The sequence below is a fragment of the Prenolepis imparis genome, unplaced genomic scaffold, assembly GCF_030444845.1.
Source record: "Prenolepis imparis isolate NDT839.2.m4 unplaced genomic scaffold, iyPreImpa1.0 SCAF_40, whole genome shotgun sequence".
Classification (NCBI taxonomy): domain Eukaryota; kingdom Metazoa; phylum Arthropoda; class Insecta; order Hymenoptera; family Formicidae; genus Prenolepis; species Prenolepis imparis.
Genome location: NW_028141198.1, coordinates 52,610 through 75,951, shown reverse-complemented (window position 1 = coordinate 75,951; position 23,342 = coordinate 52,610). Strand labels below are relative to the sequence as shown.

At 29.9% G+C, this 23,342-nt stretch overlaps 4 protein-coding genes across 4 annotated transcripts; 2 read left to right on the top strand and 2 right to left on the bottom strand.

The window, feature by feature from the left end:
* Positions 1–1,512, top strand: LOC145947059 (ribosome quality control complex subunit TCF25-like). Its single transcript, XM_083056833.1, has 4 exons — positions 1–9; positions 332–696; positions 779–1,007; positions 1,264–1,512. The coding sequence occupies exons 1-4, from the start codon at positions 1–3 to the stop codon at positions 1,510–1,512; spliced, it is 852 nt and encodes a 283-aa protein (XP_082912959.1).
* Positions 1,513–4,070: 2,558 nt separating this feature from the next.
* On the bottom strand, positions 4,071–4,787 carry LOC145947058 (uncharacterized). Its single transcript, XM_083056832.1, has 3 exons — positions 4,688–4,787; positions 4,310–4,598; positions 4,071–4,104 (listed from the first exon to the last, which is right to left on the bottom strand). The coding sequence occupies exons 1-3, from the start codon at positions 4,785–4,787 to the stop codon at positions 4,071–4,073; spliced, it is 423 nt and encodes a 140-aa protein (XP_082912958.1).
* Positions 4,788–6,439: 1,652 nt separating this feature from the next.
* LOC145947057 (ribosome quality control complex subunit TCF25-like) lies at positions 6,440–8,337 on the top strand. The gene is made up of 4 exons (XM_083056830.1): positions 6,440–6,499; positions 7,157–7,521; positions 7,604–7,832; positions 8,089–8,337. The coding sequence occupies exons 1-4, from the start codon at positions 6,440–6,442 to the stop codon at positions 8,335–8,337; spliced, it is 903 nt and encodes a 300-aa protein (XP_082912956.1).
* A 2,558-nt stretch (positions 8,338–10,895) lies between these two features.
* LOC145947056 (uncharacterized) lies at positions 10,896–11,612 on the bottom strand. Its single transcript, XM_083056829.1, has 3 exons — positions 11,513–11,612; positions 11,135–11,423; positions 10,896–10,929 (listed from the first exon to the last, which is right to left on the bottom strand). Exons 1-3 carry the CDS (start codon positions 11,610–11,612, stop codon positions 10,896–10,898), a joined length of 423 nt encoding a protein of 140 aa, XP_082912955.1.
* Positions 11,613–23,342: the final 11,730 nt, after the last annotated feature.

Genomic DNA, 23,342 nt, shown 5'->3' with positions numbered 1-23,342 from the left:
ATGGTCTTGGCAAGGACGGTCTTAAGATCGAAAACCATCTTAAGATAGTTTCACATGCATAGATAAATCTTAAGAACACGAGTTTGAGCTTAAGTCCATCTTGACGAAGTCCGTGCTTAAGAATACATCTTCGGTAATGTTCGGGATTCCAAGCTTTTTGACCAATTATGATAAAGATCTACAAGAATTTATATGAAAACGCTGCATAACACGACGAGATATTCCGTGTGTATTGTACAAAGGTATATACACGTTTTTTCATTAATATTTTACAAAATTTCTCGTCTTCGAATGACGAGAATGATGTTAATGATAAAACTCGTATCCACAGTTAAATCAGAGCTCTGACAACGATAGACAAGATGCCAGTGATAAACAAGACGAGGCTTTAGATACGAATTGCAATGACACGAAATCTGGAAAAAAGAAGAAAAAACGTAAGAAATTGGAGAATAAGAAAGCCAAGAGTCAACAATATGATGTGGAATGCAATGAAGATGAGATTGAGCGAAGCATATGGGAGGTGAACAAATTACTTGGAGAGCCGCTACCGAGTTGTAGTAATCAAGTTTTAGAGCCACAGTGGATTAATAAAAAATCTAAAGAAGACATATTGATCATACAGCACAAACACTTGAATCCATATAATGAATTGAAGAGAATCTTTGATAGTAAAACTGTACAAGCTGAGCGAAGGTATACCTATAATTATACATACTTACATATACATAATTTCTAAATTATTAAATGAAAAAAATTATCTTCTCTTCTCTTATAGCAAAAAAAAAAATAGAGGCCGTCTTGGACACTTGAAAAAGACATGGTTGGTTTGCCCACGAGATAATTGGCCATCGATTGGTAAATCTGGATTAACAATGTCCTTGGATTATTCTATAGAGACTACAGGGAATGTACAGTATTTTGTATATAAGCATAGCACTTCGTACAAACAGATACAATTAAAATTTTTGCAAGCTGTTGAAAGTTTAAATCCAGAGAACATAATTGTAAGTGAATAGTGTAAATTATATTAGATTTGTCATATCATAATAGTATAACATATCTTTGATTTTTTATTTATCATATCTTTGATATTATAAATATAATAGTATAACATATCTTTGATATTTTATTTATCAAATATAATATGTACTGTGGAAAACTCTAACAAAAATATTTTTTATTTATATTAATATTCACACAATGCATATATGTATATATATACACACAATATAAATGTTAATACAGATTATTATATTTCAGAGCATAATAAACATACATTCTTATCATGTAGACGCTCTCCTGCAGATAGCTGAACTGTGTAAATTGAGTGAGGATTTACCAATGGCAGCGGAATTTATTGAGCGGGCTCTATATTGCTTAGAATGCGCATTTCATCCATCTTTTAATGTAACAACTGCACAGTGTAGATTAGATTACAGGAAACAACAGAATCGGGCACTTTTTATAACACTTTTTAAACACATTGGATTTGTTGAAGACGCGCTTTAAAAGTGGCTCTATATAGGAATCTATGGTGTTCAAGAGTGGATGTTGTTGATTTAGCATCTTATTGTTAAAGTTAGAAAAACTATAATTGCATAATCTAGATATGTGAATTAATGCTTCACTACTTTCAATTGTTAGATCAGGCCCTTAGTTTATACTTGCAACGATACACTGTATATAATTAAGTCAATTTACTGGAACAAATCACGAACTACGTTCTGCCTAACAATAAATCCATCAACAGGCTGCCAATGAGGATCATTATGATGCAATTCTTCGACATTTTCATTTTCAATTGCATCGTCATCTGGTTCTTCTGGGAGAATATCTCTAAATTGTAAGGATAAATTGTGCAAAACTGCACAAGCTGATACAATTGCTGTACATGTTATTAGTTTTAAAGATAATCCTCTAGCTAAACAAGGAAATCGTCTCTTCCAAACTCCAAACGTTCTCTCCACAACCATTCTCGTTCGTGATTGAATTTGATTATATCTGTATATAATGAAAATAGATATTATTTATTATATACTCTTATTATATAATATTAAATTTTTAACGGCGTATGATTATATATTTATTTAAATTTAAATTTAACAACAATTAAATTTAGGTCTCTGCAAAATTAAATGTTACATAAGCCGAAACGTTCGCGCTTAATGTATCTTTAAGAATATTAAATTATTGTCTTTCTGACTTTTCACGCACTAATAACCGCGTTGTTCTCTCTTTGCCCAATTTTTATCTTTCTATGGTTATTTAAATTTATTTAAATAAATTTATTTAGAATTACTCTTTACCTCTGTTCTTCTTCATTCTGTGGATTTCTAAAGGGTGTCAAGAGAAATGGGAGACAAGGATATCCTGCATCCCCAACCAATATTCCTGCCAATTCGCGTTGTTGATATCGCATAAAAACTCGAGAATTTTGGAAGATTCGGCTGTCGTGTTGACTTCCAGGCCATTCTGGGACAAGGTCCAAAAATTCCATTCGTGGTCCCACAATAGCCTTTTACAGAAAGAGAATAATATTTGAAAAATATTATTAGTTCTTTTTCCTCTAATAATAATATTTTGTCATTTTATTTATAAATTCTTCACGTTGCTGTCTTAATTGACACATTTCGATTTCATGATTAATTTAAATATTCGCTAATTGTTATTCTTTTTTGCACATTACAATATTTCTATTCACTTTTTTTATTTAGAGCATGAACGTAAGTCAAGTTTTGTAAAATACTGATTGCATAGATGCGTGCTATACAATGTATATGTAGATTGCACTTATACACACAAATCAATAGTTTATAAAACTTGATTTGCATTACTATGTTTTTCGCACTTTTATATATATTATTCAGCTTCATGTTTTTACCTGGACATTTAAAGAAAAATATCCTTTTCTGTTTCTGTATGTTTCAGCAAGTCCTCCAAAATTGTTACCTACTAGTCTTACATGGGTGCAGTCTATCGCTCCATCAATATGAGGAAGTCCGATAGCTCCTTGTCCATACCCTAATTCTTTAAAGAGTCTTCGATTTTCCTGAATGGCTGCTTGGTTTGTTGTAAATTTTACATAAGTGTTAAGGTAAGCTGCTAATACAACCGTTACTCTAAACACAATCCTGCTTATTGTCGGTTGTGGTAATATCATGAGATCTCCATTTACTGTCTAAATAATAAAATAAATTATGAAACAATATTTTAAAAATATTTGTACCGTTTGTCTTTAATGTTTGAAGATGCAATATAGAAAATTACCTGAAAATTGCCAGTAGCATAAAATCGTAAACAAATGAGCAATTGGATAACTGGATCAATAGGTAGACCTCGCATATCAGGCTTTGTTAAACTTTCGACAACTAAAGGCAGTAATCCGTTCATAACACAATTTTTAGAAAATCTATATCTAAGATGAAATTCATGTTCGTAGTAGGCAGTGAATGGATTCATCGCATCTCGAATATATCGTTTTATGCGTATTATTCGAATTTCATTATTCTCGTCATCCGAAGATGAATCAGAAGATAAATCAGAATTGTCAAATAAATTTATGTCAAATTGACCACATATATTGTTTAATTCCATGTTCTTATCTAAAATGTATAGTAATAGTGATTAATAGTAATATACAATATGTTATGTTTATACGGTCATATATATTATTATGGATATAAGTTACATATATAAGAATGTTATTATGTATATATGTATATCTGTAAAAAATCTGTAGTACTTACCTTTTATAAAGAATAAATTGTACGGTTTTAATTGCTTCTTTTTATTTTTCGAAATACTATGCGTGAAATGAAAGGCGAAAGATGAAACTGCAGATTTGGTTAACATAATTAATGAACAATTGACAATCTAAAAATATCCATACCAAATAATATATACAAAAAAGGGAAGGAATTTAATATAATACACATTATTATATGATTTGATATTTAATAGCATTTTTATTTTCATATAAAAATATAATTTATGTCATGCATATTATAAATTTTCTGTTACTTCATGCGCATCGCATGCATGAATTGGAAAGTACCCTATGTAATCATTTACTTATCATCAGCTGAAAAATAATGATGTCCCCTAAAATAAAAAAATATAAATTATTTACAATGATAAATGATAAATGATCAATGAAAATGTCAAACATAAAGATGAGATCGACTATCGGTCTGCAGCGGATCTTGGTACCTAATAATAATTTTTGTGTGATTGTCTGCAGACCGATGGTCGATCTTTATGTTTGATAAATTATTTAATTATTTAATAAAAAAAAGTAATTACTTACATCTCTTTTTGAGCACGAAACTTCGCTAATTTTACTCGCTCTTTTAATTCTTTTTCCTCTAATAATAATTTTCTAATTGTCAATTCATTTATGAACTCTTCACGTTGCTTTCTTAATTTACATATTTCGATTTCATGATTGATCTTAATATTTGCTAACTCTAATTCTTTTTCACATATTACGTTATTTCTGTCCACTTTCGACTTTTTTGATTTAGAGTTTAATGAGTCCGTATGATTTGTTCTCTTTGAATCAAGATATATATTATTTCTTTCAATAGTCATTACATCTAAAACATAATTTTAAGTTGCATTTAAATGTTAAGAGTATTTTTTTTAAACAGTATTTAGTTTTAAATAACGTTTGGTATTTTCTTACCAGATTGATTATTAGGTGCTTTCTGTATATTATCTTCAACATCTTCTACATGAACAATTGAATATTGAGCTTCTTCATCTTCGTTCCCGTCTATGATCATTATATTAGTATCTGAAAAAATAAATATACAATTAACATAATACTAATCTTATCAATAATAAATGAATATTAAATCGATATGTGAATAATATAAGGAATAAGAGAAACTACCATTTGTGATTGTAAATTAATTAATTTTTAGCTTACTTAAGTCAGATGCTGATTCATGTTGACTGCATGATGAAGTTGATGGTACTTGTGTTTTCTTCAAATGTTCATTATCAAATTCGTTTAGTGTTGTTATATTATTTTGCTTAACTGCTTTGAAAATTTGTTTTTGTCGATCTAAAATAATCAATAATTATTCATTCGTTTAACAAATAATTTCATTAACATTTATATGCATGTATTATTTAAAAACATTTTAACAGTACCTATAGACTCATTCCTTGTAAAATTACTCGAAGAAATTGTTGGTGCTGTAGTCATAAGGCTAGGTATTATGTCCAAAACATCTGAATCAACTTCACCAACATTTTTTTCTGGCCCTCCACCAGTAAGAAATCTTGCTTGTCTTTCAGCTGTTAAAATGTTCTTGTTTTGTTGTTTCAAGTTAGACCAGTATTTCTTTAATTGTGAAACATCTCTCTGCAACATAAAACATTGTAATATTAAGAAAATGACAAATTCGAGGAACTGCTGTATGAAATATTCTTAAAATACCTTATTATAAATTAATGAAGACTCATTATATTCTTGTGTAATCATAGACCAAGCCTCTGATTTTTCTTTTAACGTTGACGAATTTGTTCCTTTTGATTCAATAGTATGCTTATACTTTTTTAAAATTTCGAGAAACACCTTTTTCTCTAAATCAGAATAAATAACTCTTTTAGTTGCCATTGGAAAAAATTTTCGTTTAACACTTTTATCAGGACTTTTATGGAACTTGTATGGAGCTTTCACATCAAGGAATAAGTAGGATAATAGCTGTTAGGAATGTGTGGACAAGAGCACATGTTCTTCATGCAGCGAGACAACCTGTGTAGTACCATAGTAATAGTAATTTGTTTTAAGAGAATATACCCACATCGCTCATTGAATTTAACGTCATAACTCAAAAAACAAAGTTTTCTAGTTTGAATGTTTTAAATAATATAAATTTTGTAATGTCATCTTGATATGCGATTTTGATGTAACGATTTAATCATCTACTGATTGTAGAGGAATAAAAGTATCATTAGCTATTCACTCAGTGTATTGAATTCTCATCAGAATTCTTTTTTTGCAGACAACTCAAAAAAGATAATTTTGGAGTTATGACGTTGTGGTATTTAATGAGCGATATGTATGTTGTAAAACTATAATTTATACAGGAACTCATTTAGTTTAAGCAGACCATAGACATATTAACATAGACTGCTCAAGACTGCTTATAAGGGTGGTGGAGGCCTCCTTTTGAGGGAAAAAGATAGTATGAACTTGGGTGTCTGAGGAAAAAGGATAGTATGAAAGGCTAGGTTAGGTTATAGGTTCACGTCCACTCCAGAAGAAAACAGACACCCAAGTAAATTCATGCTGTCTTTTTCCCTCGGGAGGACGCCCCCACTACCCTTATGAGCAGTCTATGTTAATATGTCTATGAAGCAGACAAAACGCTGTTTTAAAACCTAAATTTTATTAACAAATTTTATTAACCTGCTGCGAGAAGTTATGATTGATGAAAGTCCCCTCGAGGGCTCTTCGTCTGTTGAAGCTGCCAGATTATCTTCTGTATTAGTTTCGAGCTGGTATAAATGAGCTTGATGGGTTTTCAAAAAAATAAGTCCTAACAAAGGATATAATGAGAACACGTCCGTTCCCGTCCGTGGACGACAAACGACAACGGTCTACGGAATCTGTCAAATCCGTCTCAAGTCGACTATTTACTGGACTTGACGAAGACAAGCTCAAGACAAATCTTAAGAAAGAACTGTGTATTGAATAATGCCATTTCGCTCTTAAGATTTATCTATGCAACGTTATTTGCTTACTTAAGACCGAGCTCAAGTTTAAACTTAAAAGTCGGTCTTAAGGAAGAACTATGAATCGATCGTGGTCTTGAGAACGAGCTTAAGCCCGTCTTGATTTTCAAGACACGTCTATGAATTCCGCCCCTAATATAATTCTTAAGAACACGAGTTTGAGCTTAAGTCCATCTTGACGAAGTCCGTGCTTAAGAATACATCTTCGGTAATGTTCGGGATTCCAAGCTTTTTGACCAATTATGATAAAGATCTACAAGAATTTATATGAAAACGCTGCATAACACGACGAGATATTCCGTGTGTATTGTACAAAGGTATATACACGTTTTTTCATTAATATTTTACAAAATTTCTCGTCTTCGAATGACGAGAATGATGTTAATGATAAAACTCGTATCCACAGTTAAATCAGAGCTCTGACAACGATAGACAAGATGCCAGTGATAAACAAGACGAGGCTTTAGATACGAATTGCAATGACACGAAATCTGGAAAAAAGAAGAAAAAACGTAAGAAATTGGAGAATAAGAAAGCCAAGAGTCAACAATATGATGTGGAATGCAATGAAGATGAGATTGAGCGAAGCATATGGGAGGTGAACAAATTACTTGGAGAGCCGCTACCGAGTTGTAGTAATCAAGTTTTAGAGCCACAGTGGATTAATAAAAAATCTAAAGAAGACATATTGATCATACAGCACAAACACTTGAATCCATATAATGAATTGAAGAGAATCTTTGATAGTAAAACTGTACAAGCTGAGCGAAGGTATACCTATAATTATACATACTTACATATACATAATTTCTAAATTATTAAATGAAAAAAATTATCTTCTCTTCTCTTATAGCAAAAAAAAAAATAGAGGCCGTCTTGGACACTTGAAAAAGACATGGTTGGTTTGCCCACGAGATAATTGGCCATCGATTGGTAAATCTGGATTAACAATGTCCTTGGATTATTCTATAGAGACTACAGGGAATGTACAGTATTTTGTATATAAGCATAGCACTTCGTACAAACAGATACAATTAAAATTTTTGCAAGCTGTTGAAAGTTTAAATCCAGAGAACATAATTGTAAGTGAATAGTGTAAATTATATTAGATTTGTCATATCATAATAGTATAACATATCTTTGATTTTTTATTTATCATATCTTTGATATTATAAATATAATAGTATAACATATCTTTGATATTTTATTTATCAAATATAATATGTACTGTGGAAAACTCTAACAAAAATATTTTTTATTTATATTAATATTCACACAATGCATATATGTATATATATACACACAATATAAATGTTAATACAGATTATTATATTTCAGAGCATAATAAACATACATTCTTATCATGTAGACGCTCTCCTGCAGATAGCTGAACTGTGTAAATTGAGTGAGGATTTACCAATGGCAGCGGAATTTATTGAGCGGGCTCTATATTGCTTAGAATGCGCATTTCATCCATCTTTTAATGTAACAACTGCACAGTGTAGATTAGATTACAGGAAACAACAGAATCGGGCACTTTTTATAACACTTTTTAAACACATTGGATTTGTTGAAGACGCGCTTTAAAAGTGGCTCTATATAGGAATCTATGGTGTTCAAGAGTGGATGTTGTTGATTTAGCATCTTATTGTTAAAGTTAGAAAAACTATAATTGCATAATCTAGATATGTGAATTAATGCTTCACTACTTTCAATTGTTAGATCAGGCCCTTAGTTTATACTTGCAACGATACACTGTATATAATTAAGTCAATTTACTGGAACAAATCACGAACTACGTTCTGCCTAACAATAAATCCATCAACAGGCTGCCAATGAGGATCATTATGATGCAATTCTTCGACATTTTCATTTTCAATTGCATCGTCATCTGGTTCTTCTGGGAGAATATCTCTAAATTGTAAGGATAAATTGTGCAAAACTGCACAAGCTGATACAATTGCTGTACATGTTATTAGTTTTAAAGATAATCCTCTAGCTAAACAAGGAAATCGTCTCTTCCAAACTCCAAACGTTCTCTCCACAACCATTCTCGTTCGTGATTGAATTTGATTATATCTGTATATAATGAAAATAGATATTATTTATTATATACTCTTATTATATAATATTAAATTTTTAACGGCGTATGATTATATATTTATTTAAATTTAAATTTAACAACAATTAAATTTAGGTCTCTGCAAAATTAAATGTTACATAAGCCGAAACGTTCGCGCTTAATGTATCTTTAAGAATATTAAATTATTGTCTTTCTGACTTTTCACGCACTAATAACCGCGTTGTTCTCTCTTTGCCCAATTTTTATCTTTCTATGGTTATTTAAATTTATTTAAATAAATTTATTTAGAATTACTCTTTACCTCTGTTCTTCTTCATTCTGTGGATTTCTAAAGGGTGTCAAGAGAAATGGGAGACAAGGATATCCTGCATCCCCAACCAATATTCCTGCCAATTCGCGTTGTTGATATCGCATAAAAACTCGAGAATTTTGGAAGATTCGGCTGTCGTGTTGACTTCCAGGCCATTCTGGGACAAGGTCCAAAAATTCCATTCGTGGTCCCACAATAGCCTTTTACAGAAAGAGAATAATATTTGAAAAATATTATTAGTTCTTTTTCCTCTAATAATAATATTTTGTCATTTTATTTATAAATTCTTCACGTTGCTGTCTTAATTGACACATTTCGATTTCATGATTAATTTAAATATTCGCTAATTGTTATTCTTTTTTGCACATTACAATATTTCTATTCACTTTTTTTATTTAGAGCATGAACGTAAGTCAAGTTTTGTAAAATACTGATTGCATAGATGCGTGCTATACAATGTATATGTAGATTGCACTTATACACACAAATCAATAGTTTATAAAACTTGATTTGCATTACTATGTTTTTCGCACTTTTATATATATTATTCAGCTTCATGTTTTTACCTGGACATTTAAAGAAAAATATCCTTTTCTGTTTCTGTATGTTTCAGCAAGTCCTCCAAAATTGTTACCTACTAGTCTTACATGGGTGCAGTCTATCGCTCCATCAATATGAGGAAGTCCGATAGCTCCTTGTCCATACCCTAATTCTTTAAAGAGTCTTCGATTTTCCTGAATGGCTGCTTGGTTTGTTGTAAATTTTACATAAGTGTTAAGGTAAGCTGCTAATACAACCGTTACTCTAAACACAATCCTGCTTATTGTCGGTTGTGGTAATATCATGAGATCTCCATTTACTGTCTAAATAATAAAATAAATTATGAAACAATATTTTAAAAATATTTGTACCGTTTGTCTTTAATGTTTGAAGATGCAATATAGAAAATTACCTGAAAATTGCCAGTAGCATAAAATCGTAAACAAATGAGCAATTGGATAACTGGATCAATAGGTAGACCTCGCATATCAGGCTTTGTTAAACTTTCGACAACTAAAGGCAGTAATCCGTTCATAACACAATTTTTAGAAAATCTATATCTAAGATGAAATTCATGTTCGTAGTAGGCAGTGAATGGATTCATCGCATCTCGAATATATCGTTTTATGCGTATTATTCGAATTTCATTATTCTCGTCATCCGAAGATGAATCAGAAGATAAATCAGAATTGTCAAATAAATTTATGTCAAATTGACCACATATATTGTTTAATTCCATGTTCTTATCTAAAATGTATAGTAATAGTGATTAATAGTAATATACAATATGTTATGTTTATACGGTCATATATATTATTATGGATATAAGTTACATATATAAGAATGTTATTATGTATATATGTATATCTGTAAAAAATCTGTAGTACTTACCTTTTATAAAGAATAAATTGTACGGTTTTAATTGCTTCTTTTTATTTTTCGAAATACTATGCGTGAAATGAAAGGCGAAAGATGAAACTGCAGATTTGGTTAACATAATTAATGAACAATTGACAATCTAAAAATATCCATACCAAATAATATATACAAAAAAGGGAAGGAATTTAATATAATACACATTATTATATGATTTGATATTTAATAGCATTTTTATTTTCATATAAAAATATAATTTATGTCATGCATATTATAAATTTTCTGTTACTTCATGCGCATCGCATGCATGAATTGGAAAGTACCCTATGTAATCATTTACTTATCATCAGCTGAAAAATAATGATGTCCCCTAAAATAAAAAAATATAAATTATTTACAATGATAAATGATAAATGATCAATGAAAATGTCAAACATAAAGATGAGATCGACTATCGGTCTGCAGCGGATCTTGGTACCTAATAATAATTTTTGTGTGATTGTCTGCAGACCGATGGTCGATCTTTATGTTTGATAAATTATTTAATTATTTAATAAAAAAAAGTAATTACTTACATCTCTTTTTGAGCACGAAACTTCGCTAATTTTACTCGCTCTTTTAATTCTTTTTCCTCTAATAATAATTTTCTAATTGTCAATTCATTTATGAACTCTTCACGTTGCTTTCTTAATTTACATATTTCGATTTCATGATTGATCTTAATATTTGCTAACTCTAATTCTTTTTCACATATTACGTTATTTCTGTCCACTTTCGACTTTTTTGATTTAGAGTTTAATGAGTCCGTATGATTTGTTCTCTTTGAATCAAGATATATATTATTTCTTTCAATAGTCATTACATCTAAAACATAATTTTAAGTTGCATTTAAATGTTAAGAGTATTTTTTTTAAACAGTATTTAGTTTTAAATAACGTTTGGTATTTTCTTACCAGATTGATTATTAGGTGCTTTCTGTATATTATCTTCAACATCTTCTACATGAACAATTGAATATTGAGCTTCTTCATCTTCGTTCCCGTCTATGATCATTATATTAGTATCTGAAAAAATAAATATACAATTAACATAATACTAATCTTATCAATAATAAATGAATATTAAATCGATATGTGAATAATATAAGGAATAAGAGAAACTACCATTTGTGATTGTAAATTAATTAATTTTTAGCTTACTTAAGTCAGATGCTGATTCATGTTGACTGCATGATGAAGTTGATGGTACTTGTGTTTTCTTCAAATGTTCATTATCAAATTCGTTTAGTGTTGTTATATTATTTTGCTTAACTGCTTTGAAAATTTGTTTTTGTCGATCTAAAATAATCAATAATTATTCATTCGTTTAACAAATAATTTCATTAACATTTATATGCATGTATTATTTAAAAACATTTTAACAGTACCTATAGACTCATTCCTTGTAAAATTACTCGAAGAAATTGTTGGTGCTGTAGTCATAAGGCTAGGTATTATGTCCAAAACATCTGAATCAACTTCACCAACATTTTTTTCTGGCCCTCCACCAGTAAGAAATCTTGCTTGTCTTTCAGCTGTTAAAATGTTCTTGTTTTGTTGTTTCAAGTTAGACCAGTATTTCTTTAATTGTGAAACATCTCTCTGCAACATAAAACATTGTAATATTAAGAAAATGACAAATTCGAGGAACTGCTGTATGAAATATTCTTAAAATACCTTATTATAAATTAATGAAGACTCATTATATTCTTGTGTAATCATAGACCAAGCCTCTGATTTTTCTTTTAACGTTGACGAATTTGTTCCTTTTGATTCAATAGTATGCTTATACTTTTTTAAAATTTCGAGAAACACCTTTTTCTCTAAATCAGAATAAATAACTCTTTTAGTTGCCATTGGAAAAAATTTTCGTTTAACACTTTTATCAGGACTTTTATGGAACTTGTATGGAGCTTTCACATCAAGGAATAAGTAGGATAATAGCTGTTAGGAATGTGTGGACAAGAGCACATGTTCTTCATGCAGCGAGACAACCTGTGTAGTACCATAGTAATAGTAATTTGTTTTAAGAGAATATACCCACATCGCTCATTGAATTTAACGTCATAACTCAAAAAACAAAGTTTTCTAGTTTGAATGTTTTAAATAATATAAATTTTGTAATGTCATCTTGATATGCGATTTTGATGTAACGATTTAATCATCTACTGATTGTAGAGGAATAAAAGTATCATTAGCTATTCACTCAGTGTATTGAATTCTCATCAGAATTCTTTTTTTGCAGACAACTCAAAAAAGATAATTTTGGAGTTATGACGTTGTGGTATTTAATGAGCGATATGTATGTTGTAAAACTATAATTTATACAGGAACTCATTTAGTTTAAGCAGACCATAGACATATTAACATAGACTGCTCAAGACTGCTTATAAGGGTGGTGGAGGCCTCCTTTTGAGGGAAAAAGATAGTATGAACTTGGGTGTCTGAGGAAAAAGGATAGTATGAAAGGCTAGGTTAGGTTATAGGTTCACGTCCACTCCAGAAGAAAACAGACACCCAAGTAAATTCATGCTGTCTTTTTCCCTCGGGAGGACGCCCCCACTACCCTTATGAGCAGTCTATGTTAATATGTCTATGAAGCAGACAAAACGCTGTTTTAAAACCTAAATTTTATTAACAAATTTTATTAACCTGCTGCGAGAAGTTATGATTGATGAAAGTCCCCTCGAGGGCTCTTCGTCTGTTGAAGCTGCCAGATTATCTTCTGTATTAGTTTCGAGCTGGTATAAATGAGCTTGATGGGTTTTCAAAAAAATAAGTCCTAACAAAGGATATAATGAGAACACGTCCGTTCCCGTCCGTGGACGACAAACGACAACGGTCTACGGAATCTGTCAAATCCGTCTCAAGTCGACTATTTACTGGACTTGACGAAGACAAGCTCAAGACAAATCTTAAGAAAGAACTGTGTATTGAATAATGCCATTTCGCTCTTAAGATTTATCTATGCAACGTTATTTGCTTACTTAAGACCGAGCTCAAGTTTAAACTTAAAAGTCGGTCTTAAGGAAGAACTATGAATCGATCGTGGTCTTGAGAACGAGCTTAAGCCCGTCTTGATTTTCAAGACACGTCTATGAATTCCGCCCTTAGTGTCGATAATAAATAATCACCACGTATTCTTTCTTCATCCACATTATACTCTGTTACGTAAATATTTATTGGAGTTGTATTTGGCAATTGGAAGTTCTCACAGCTACTTCCATTATTTATCAGAATTCCTTGTATATGGTTTAAAGCCATATTTTCAGGATTTACAACATTGTTATGTACAAAGTCCTCAATCATGAAATCTTTATATTTATTCCAAATAGTTGGAGTACATCTGTTGGAGTTCCAAAGATGCAAATGTAAGCAAATAATTCTCGAAGTTGTGCAGGCATATTCGATTCTGTTGCTTCTTCCAGCGTTTTTCCCCAAAGATTATCATTTTCTACCAAATTTTTTGCAATTGCTGCATCTTTAAATGTATTATAAAGAATTCCATTTACAGTTCTCAAATCTTCAAAACATTTAACTCCAGTCACATGTAGTAGAAGAAGACGGAGATAAAATCTCTCAATATCTTTTATGCTTACTGTATAGAGTCTTGAAATTATTTTTTCACCACCTTTTTTGCGTGGATTCCACTTAGTTTCTTTTTTATCATATACATAATGATAAGGAATATTTGTGTAAATAAAATTCACTGCATTTTCATCAGATTGATTTAATTTGAACCATGCAGTCAGCGTAGTATCTCGAGTGAGCTCTCTCTGAGCAGCTTGCTCTTCATTTCCTGCTCGAAAATAAACCATTTGACGATTAGGCAAATGAACTGCCAATCTGATTACTGTATGAGATCTCATAAACAGATCGTATCCGTTCAGTCTCCACATTGCTTCTGGAGCACTAATATATCTTGCATCCAGGAATGATTTAATTTCATCTATTTTAATTAGCCTTATGCCATCTCGTGCTTGCACTTCAATCGCAGCACAGTCAAATCCTTTATGAATATATTTATATAAATATTTTACGCTCTTCACCGATGAACATATTTCCAAATTGATATGTCGATCATATTTCATGATTAAATATGATGAATATGGCACCACCCATCGATTATCAACTTCTTTGCCTCTAACGATGTATTTTTTACCAAAATTCCTTCGTTGATACATAGGATATCCATTCACATTAGCATTAGTTTCTTCACGAAACTCTTTTGGAAAACCTTTTGAACATTTTCCATCGTCTCCAGTGCAAGGATATCTGTGGGAGGAATCTCCACAAGGACCATGAATCATGTGCTTCAAAATTTTTAAATTAAGTTCTGAATATCTTTCTTCATCAAGGATTTCAGCCCATATCATCATGTCAATAACTTCTTGAAGTCGGGGCTTATCTTCATCACTCAACATTGCAAGTAAATGCAAATGTGGAAGTCCTCTTTTTTGAAATTCAATCACACCTGCATAAGCAATTATATTTCCAAAAATTTTATTATGAATTAGATCATTTAAAATCTCTTTGACATCCAAGTTAAATGTTTTAGCGACCAAATCTGGTCGAAATTCTATTAAACATCCATCAAGATTATCCTTAATTTCTGGGCATTGAGGATTGCAAGTCATTGTAAGAAAAATATCTGGTTTACCAAACTTTCTTACCAAAGACATAGCATCTTGGTACCTTTCTTGCATGTTTCTTGGACTGCCCATAAATGAAGAAGGTAATATCACAGATATACCAGCTGTAATTCCTTCATTTTGTGCTCGATTATCTAGGTGATCCATTAATCCCGAATAAAGTTCTGCTCTTAATTGAGGTTGATTTAATTTAATATAATTAAGCCTATTTGCTTCAGTTTTCATATAGACATCAAGTATAAATTGACATCTCAATTTGCCTGCCTTTTTAAATTGACTAAATTCTAATCTTGGTGCTAACAGGTGAGCATAATAATCCATTTGAGTTACTTTGAATCCTGGATATTTAGGATTATATGATTTAAGTTCTGAATGCCATCCATTGTTACCATATGGATATAACAAAGGATAACACATTGGGTCACACCTTTTGTCTAGAATTGATATTTGTTGAACATCGTTCGAATTTTTATTATAAATCCGAACGTCTCTTTCAAATGGAGGCTCACCATCTACATTCTTAAAGACCACAGCTATTTCATTTGCTTGTGGAGCATTGTATCTTCTTTGATCTTGTTGAGGATTTTATCTAAAGGACAACATTAAATTTATGGTTTTATTTCCTATCGGATTAAGATCTTGTTCAACCTGACGCATCATCTTGAATGTTTTTGCAAATTCATTGCATTGAACCATAAAACTTGACAACTCTTTCATTATTTCTGAATCACACTCCTTATTAGCTTTGTTATTCATTCTATGATTTACAGCATCTTCTGTATCTAAAAAGTAAAGCTGTGCAAATCGCGGAGCTTGCCCATCCGCTGGGCGCATTGCTGTTGAAGTTAAATGATGATATTGCCCATGAATCTTTAAGCAATAAGGAGCATTGTTCACAACATCCAATGGATTTCTATTTCCCGGCGCACCCATTGAAGCCATAGCTAAAGCGCTGTTATATGAACGAATATTATTCATAAAATTTTTTGATTTATAATCATTTCCATTATATAATTTTTTAAGAAAATCAGGACATATTATTGGCTTTAATTGAAGCTTGCCTTTTTGACAACAATATATAAATTTTCCATCTTTAGATTTTTCACATGCAAAGTTTAACGATTTGCAAAATTGGCATTCTACATTCATTTGGCCAAGTGTATAAACTGGCACATTTATTTCATGGTCCTTGGCAATTAGCGCAATGTAATGATTTAATTGTTTAGCTTTTTGTCTTCCTTAAGCACGTCTCTGGGCATCAGCTTCAAGTTGTTGAGACCTTGCGTCATCATTTTCGTCGGCCCTCTGCTGAGCATGTCTCTGGGCATCAGCTTCGAGTCGTTGAGACTTTGCGTCATCATTTTCGTGGGTCCTTTGCTGAGCATGTCTCTGAGCATCAGCTTCGAGTCGTTGAGACCTTGCGTTATCATTTTCATTGATCCTCTCCTGAGAATTTCTTTGAACATTAGCTTCAAGTCGTTGAGACCTTTCCTCAAAACTCTCAATTATTCGTATTTGTCGTAAGCGCTTGCTTTCGCGACTCACTTTATACAAATTTCCGCCTTTTCTCTTTTGAGGCATACTTGTCTACGTCGTACCGTATACGACGTATACGTAGGTATATTATACGAATTGTTAAATAACAATAGAGTATTTTTTAAATATGTATAATTTTTGAATATATATGTTCTCAAATATATGTTATTGCCTAATTTTATATAAAAAAATTATATCTATCTATATATATATCTATATAAGTGCCGTAATAATTATATTTATATTATTCTATATATATATAAGTATTATTTGTCTTTCTGTATGACCAAGAATTATTTATTCATTAGTTCATCGATTTTCTTGATGAATCTTTTCTTTTTCGTGCTTATTATGTTTTATATTAATTCTTTATATAGGCACACAGCAGCTTTTTTTATAGGCGCACCGCAGCCTTTTTTTATATGCGCACAACAACCTTTTTTTATAAACGCACAGCAGCCTTTTTTTATAGGCACACAGCAGCCTCTTTTTATAGGCGCACATCAGCCTCTTTTTATAGGCGCACAGCAGCCTCTTTTTATAGGCGCACAGCAGCCTTTTTTATAGGCGCACAGCAGCCTCTTTTTATAAGCGCACTGCAGCCTTTTATTATAGGCGCACAGCAGCCTTTTTTATAGGCGCACAGCAGCCTTTTTTTACAGGGGCACAGCAGCCTTTTTTTACAGGCGCACAGCAGCTTTTTTATAGGCGTACAGCAGCCTTTTTTACAGGCGCACAGCAGCCTTTTTATATAATTCTATATATTTTTCTATCTATCTATATCTATTTTATATAATTTTATAATATAGATTTTTATATAATTTATATAAATTTTTTTTATATAATTTTTATATAATTGAATTTTTAATATCTTAGAAATCTTTTTTTCATATAAGAAAAATATAATAAAAGTGTAATTATTAAATAATATTAATTATAAATATTTAAACACAATTATTACAAATTTCTATATATATAAATATGTAAAATATCTACCGTTTCTCCCTTCACTCTCCCTCTTCAACGTTATAACTTCGTCTATTACTATTTCCTTTCTCGTAAAATTTTACACCTTCGACTCCTTCTTTGTTGTGCGGATTTTATTTATTATAACATTTTCTATTTTATTTGACCTATCCATTATGACATTTAACGTAATTTAATTTGAAACCAGCAATTTATTATAGATAAATTTATTAAATGACTCACGTTAAAAAATCGAAACTCATCCCTAAGGTGTGTTTTTTACAAAATTACATCAAGAAGTAATTTTTGAAAAATTTGTGTATGTGTTTTTGTATATGTGTGCAATTCGTGTAAATAAACCTTTAATTTGTATGCCTTGACTATAGTAACATTTATCTTCAATATTATTATTTTATGCGTACCACATTTCTTTCAACTGTTCTTTGTAGTTAATGTCACACATCTCTAATTACTACGTATAATTGTATAAATCGGCTTCTAATTAATCAAGATGTCTAAAGAGATAAACGAAAATGCGTGCAACACCAGTGAGCATAATGTAAGTAAATTTTAATTTCAAAGAGAGACAGAGAGAGATAAATAGATAGATAGAGAGAGAGAGAGAGAGAGAGAGAGAGAGAGAGAGAGAGAGAGAGAGAGAGAGAGAGAGAGAGAGAGAGAGAGAGAGAGAAAGAGAGAAAGAGAGAAAGAGATAATATGGTTAGGTTAGATATATATCTTCTTTCCCTTTAGCCTCCTTCTTCCTCTCTCTCTCTCCCGCCACAAAACATAACAAAAATTTATTTACATAAATAAATAATTATTTATTTATATAAATAAATTATTATTAATATTATTAATATTATTTTTTTATTATTAATTTATTATTAAATAAATATTTTATTGTTATTAATATTATAAATATTATTTTTTTTATTATTTATTTATTAGTTTTTTAGTTTTATTATTGTTTGTTATTTTTATTATTTATGATGTTAGTTTATTAATTTTTTTAAATTAAGTTTGTAAACTATAATTTTTACATATAATATTACTGTTATTGTTACGTATCCCATATTGCAAATTGTAGAAAATTTAATTATTAATATTATATTTGGGCATATCTCAAACAAAAGTTGTAATATTTATTCTATTAATTTTGAAAAAATAATTAAATTAGCGTATAGAAATTTAAAAAGCAGCGAATTTTATTAAATAATAATTAACAAATAAAAATTTTTAATATATAATTTTTATTAAATATCTAAACATGTAAAAAATACACATATTTAATAATTTAAATAATTATTTTATACCAAATTATATTTTTTTAATTTGTTTATCCTTTTTTTCATCATTGTCATTATTATCTTCTTTCCGCTTTTTATTTTTTTTCTGAAATTTATCTTTAAATTCATTCTTCATACACTCCTCCTTCTTTAGCTCCTCTCGTTTTTCAAATTCTTCTAATGGCATTATTAATACATGATCTAGCCCATCTTCAAGTACTGAAATTTTTTATTTATATATATAGATTAGGTTATATCTTTATATATATGTAATAATATTAATTTAAATAAAACGATTGACAAATTTATAAAAAAATATTTTATTTAAATAAATTAATTATTGTTTATATTTTTACCATTTTGAAATTCTTCAATTTCTGTTGATATATTTAATTGATTCATCGTTATATTTTTAATTTCAAATCCATTTGTTTTATTTATCAGAACATTTTCTATTTCTTTCGGTATATTATTTTCTTCCACAATTGAATTTTCAAATTCATTTGTATTTATTTGATCATCTTCAATTACTGAAATTTTTTAATTAAAAAATATATTAGATTATATGTTAATGTGATAATATATTAATTTAAATAAAACAATTAACAAATTAAAAAAAAAATATTATTTTATTCAAATAAATTAATTATTATTTATATTTACCATTTAGAAATTCTTCAATTTCTTTTTCTATTTCTTTCGGTATATTATTTTCTTCCATGATTGTATTTTCAAATTGATTTGTATTCGTTTGATCAATGATGACATTTAATATGTGAAACCAGCTACATATATATATATATACATATATATATAGATATAGATAGATAGATAGTCATTTCTGAAATGACATGTAAATAAAACTCATCACCTCTAAGGGGTGATTTTTGCAAAATCTCACTGAACAAAATAATTTAAAAATTTTTACGATTTAAAAAAAACAATACATTAATAAATAAATGCTCTTACTTAATAACACCATTTAACAATCACGCCACTACCAAAAGATGATTTTATTAAAATTATATGTTTCTCTTTTATAACTACAAAGTTTTTTAACATAAAATAACATTTTTTAAATGCGCACGCGCGTGAGTAGATGCGTGGGTGGGTGAGTTGGGGTGTAAAATTAAAAAAAACCACATAGTAGCCATCTCTAATAAATTTGCTAAATTTTGCTACCAATTTCTTGAAAATCGGTCAATAAATTTGTAAATGCGTGAGTGGGTGCGTTGGTGGGTGCGTATGTAGACAAAATTAAAAAAAAATCACATACAGTAACCATCTTTGAAAAATTTGCGAAATTTTAGTACCAATTTAGTGAAAATCGTTTAATAAATGTGTGAATGCGTGTGTGGATGCGTGGGTGGGTGCGTAAGTAGACAAAACTAAAAAAATCACATATAATATTCATCCCCGAATAATTTTCGAAATTTTGGTACCAATTTCGTGAAAATCGGTTAACAAATTTATGAGTGCGTGGGTGGTTGCGTGGGTTAGCAAAAACTTAAAAAATTAAAAATTTGAAAATTTTAATTCCAATTTCGAATCGTTCACCAATTTCGTGAAAATCAGCGAACAAATGTATTAGTACGTGGGTGGGTGCGTGGGTGGTTGCGAGGGTTTGTTAAAAAAAATCACATATAATAGTCATCCCGAATAATTTTCGAAATTTTGTTACCAATTTCATGCAAATAGATGAAAAAATATATGATTGCGTAGGTGGGTGCGTGGGTGGTTGCGTGGGTGGGCAAAACTTTAAAATAACCATAATGGTCATCCCTTAAAAATATCGAAAATTTGACTACCAATTTCGAAAACATCGGTTAACAAATATGTGATTGCTTGGGTGGGTGCGTGGGTGAAGGTGTAAAACAAAAAAAATCACATATAGTAGCCATCCCCGAATAATTAGCGAAATTTTGGAACCAATTTATTGAAAATCGGTTAACAAATGTATGAGTGCGTAGGTGGGTGCGTGGGTGGTTGCGAGGGTGGGTTAAAAAAATCACATATATAGTAGCCATCACCGAAAAATTTGCTGAATTTTTTTACGAATTTATTGAAAATCGGTGAACAAATGTATAAGTGCGTTGGTTGGTTATTTGGGTGGTTGCGCGGGTGGGCAAAACCCACGCAACCACCCACATACAATGTTTTGGAACACCCTAAACACATTGGCGTAAATGGCGTAAAAATCTGTGAAAAAATTATTTTCAGGAAAACATACCCTCCTTTTTGAGAAAAAAAAAATTTTTTTAAAAATGAAAATAAACCCCACAGCAGCCACCCCCGAAAAATTTGCAACATTTTGGTACTTGTTTCACAAAAATCGGTCCACAAATGTGGAAGGAGTTCGCGTACATACAGACAGACAGACAGACGGACGGCACTTATATATATAGATTCAAGACTTATTTATGCAACAAATTAATTAACGAGGTAATTAATTATAAAAAATTACGAGATAATTGATTATATAAAAAAATTAATTAATAAAACTAATAAATTCTTCGTATTTTTCGTGCCAGCTAAGATTTGAATATTTTTTAAATTTTATTAATAAAATAACTGCACAATTAACATGTAGTTTTTGTGGATTCATATTTGATTTCGATATTTTTCTCAGAAATATACATGCAATATGCATTAATAATATATCTATGCACCTACAAATATAATAATAAAAAATATGCAAAAATTTCAAAAGATATTTGCTTTTTAATTTAAATTAACATAAAAAAATAATGAAAGAGAACTAAATAAAGCGCGATCAAAAATTAGTTCAAATATGATGTCTTTTAAACGATGTCTTTTGAAACTTCTATTGTACTTTTTTTTAATTAAATTTATACAAATTTCCGCCTTTTCTCTTTTGAGGCATACTTGTCTACGTCGTACCGTATACGACGTATACGTAGGTATATTATACGAATTGTTAAATAACAATAGAGTATTTTTTAAATATGTATAATAGTAATTTTTGAATATATATGTTCTCAAATATATGTTATTGCCTAATTTTATATAAAAAAATTATATCTATCTATATATATCTATATAAGTGCCGTAATAATCTATATATATATTATTCTATATATATAAAATATTATTTGTCTTTCTGTATGACCAAGAATTATTTATTCATTAGTTCATCGATTTTCTTGATGAATCTTTTCTTTTTCGTGCTTATTATGTTTTATATTAATTCTTTATATAGGCACACAGCAGCTTTTTTTATAGGCGCACCGCAGCCTTTTTTTATATGCGCACAACAACCTTTTTTTATAAACGCACAGCAGCCTTTTTTTATAGGCACACAGCAGCCTCTTTTTATAGGCGCACATCAGCCTCTTTTTATAGGCGCACAGCAGCCTCTTTTTATAGGCGCACAGCAGCCTCTTTTTATAGGCGCACAGCAGCCTTTTTTTATAGGCGCACAGCAGCCTTTTATTATAGGCGCACAGCAGCCTTTTTTATAGGCGCACAGCAGCCTTTTTTTACAGGGGCACAGCAGCCTTTTTTTACAGGCGCACAGCAGCCTTTTTTATAGGTGTACAGCAGCCTTTTTTTACAGGCGCACAGCAGCCTTTTTATATAATTCTATATATTTTTCTATCTATCTATATCTATTTTATATAATTTTATAATATAGATTTTTATATAATTTATATAAATTTTTTTTATATAATTTTTATATAATTGAATTTTTAATATCTTAGAAATCTTTTTTTCATATAAGAAAAATATAATAAAAGTGTAATTATTAAATAATATTAATTACAAATATTTAAACACAATTATTACAAATTTCTATATATATATAAATATGTAAAATATCTACCGTTTCTCCCTTCACTCTCCCTCTTCAACGTTATAACTTCGTCTATTACTATTTCCTTTCTCGTAAAATTTTACACCTTCGACTCCTTCTTTGTTGTGCGGATTTTATTTATTATAACATTTTCTATTTTATTTGACCTATCCATTATGACATTTAACGTAATTTAATTTGAAACCAGCAATTTATTATAGATAAATTTATTAAATGACTCACGTTAAAAAATCGAAACTCATCCCTAAGGTGTGATTTTTACAAAATTACATCAAGAAGTAATTTTTGAAAAATTTGTGTATGTGTTTTTGTATATGTGTGCAATTCGTGTAAATAAACCTTTAATTTGTATGCCTTGACTATAGTAACATTTATCTTCAATATTATTATTTTATGCGTACCACATTTCTTTCAACTGTTCTTTGTAGTTAATGTCACACATCTCTAATTACTACGTATAATTGTAT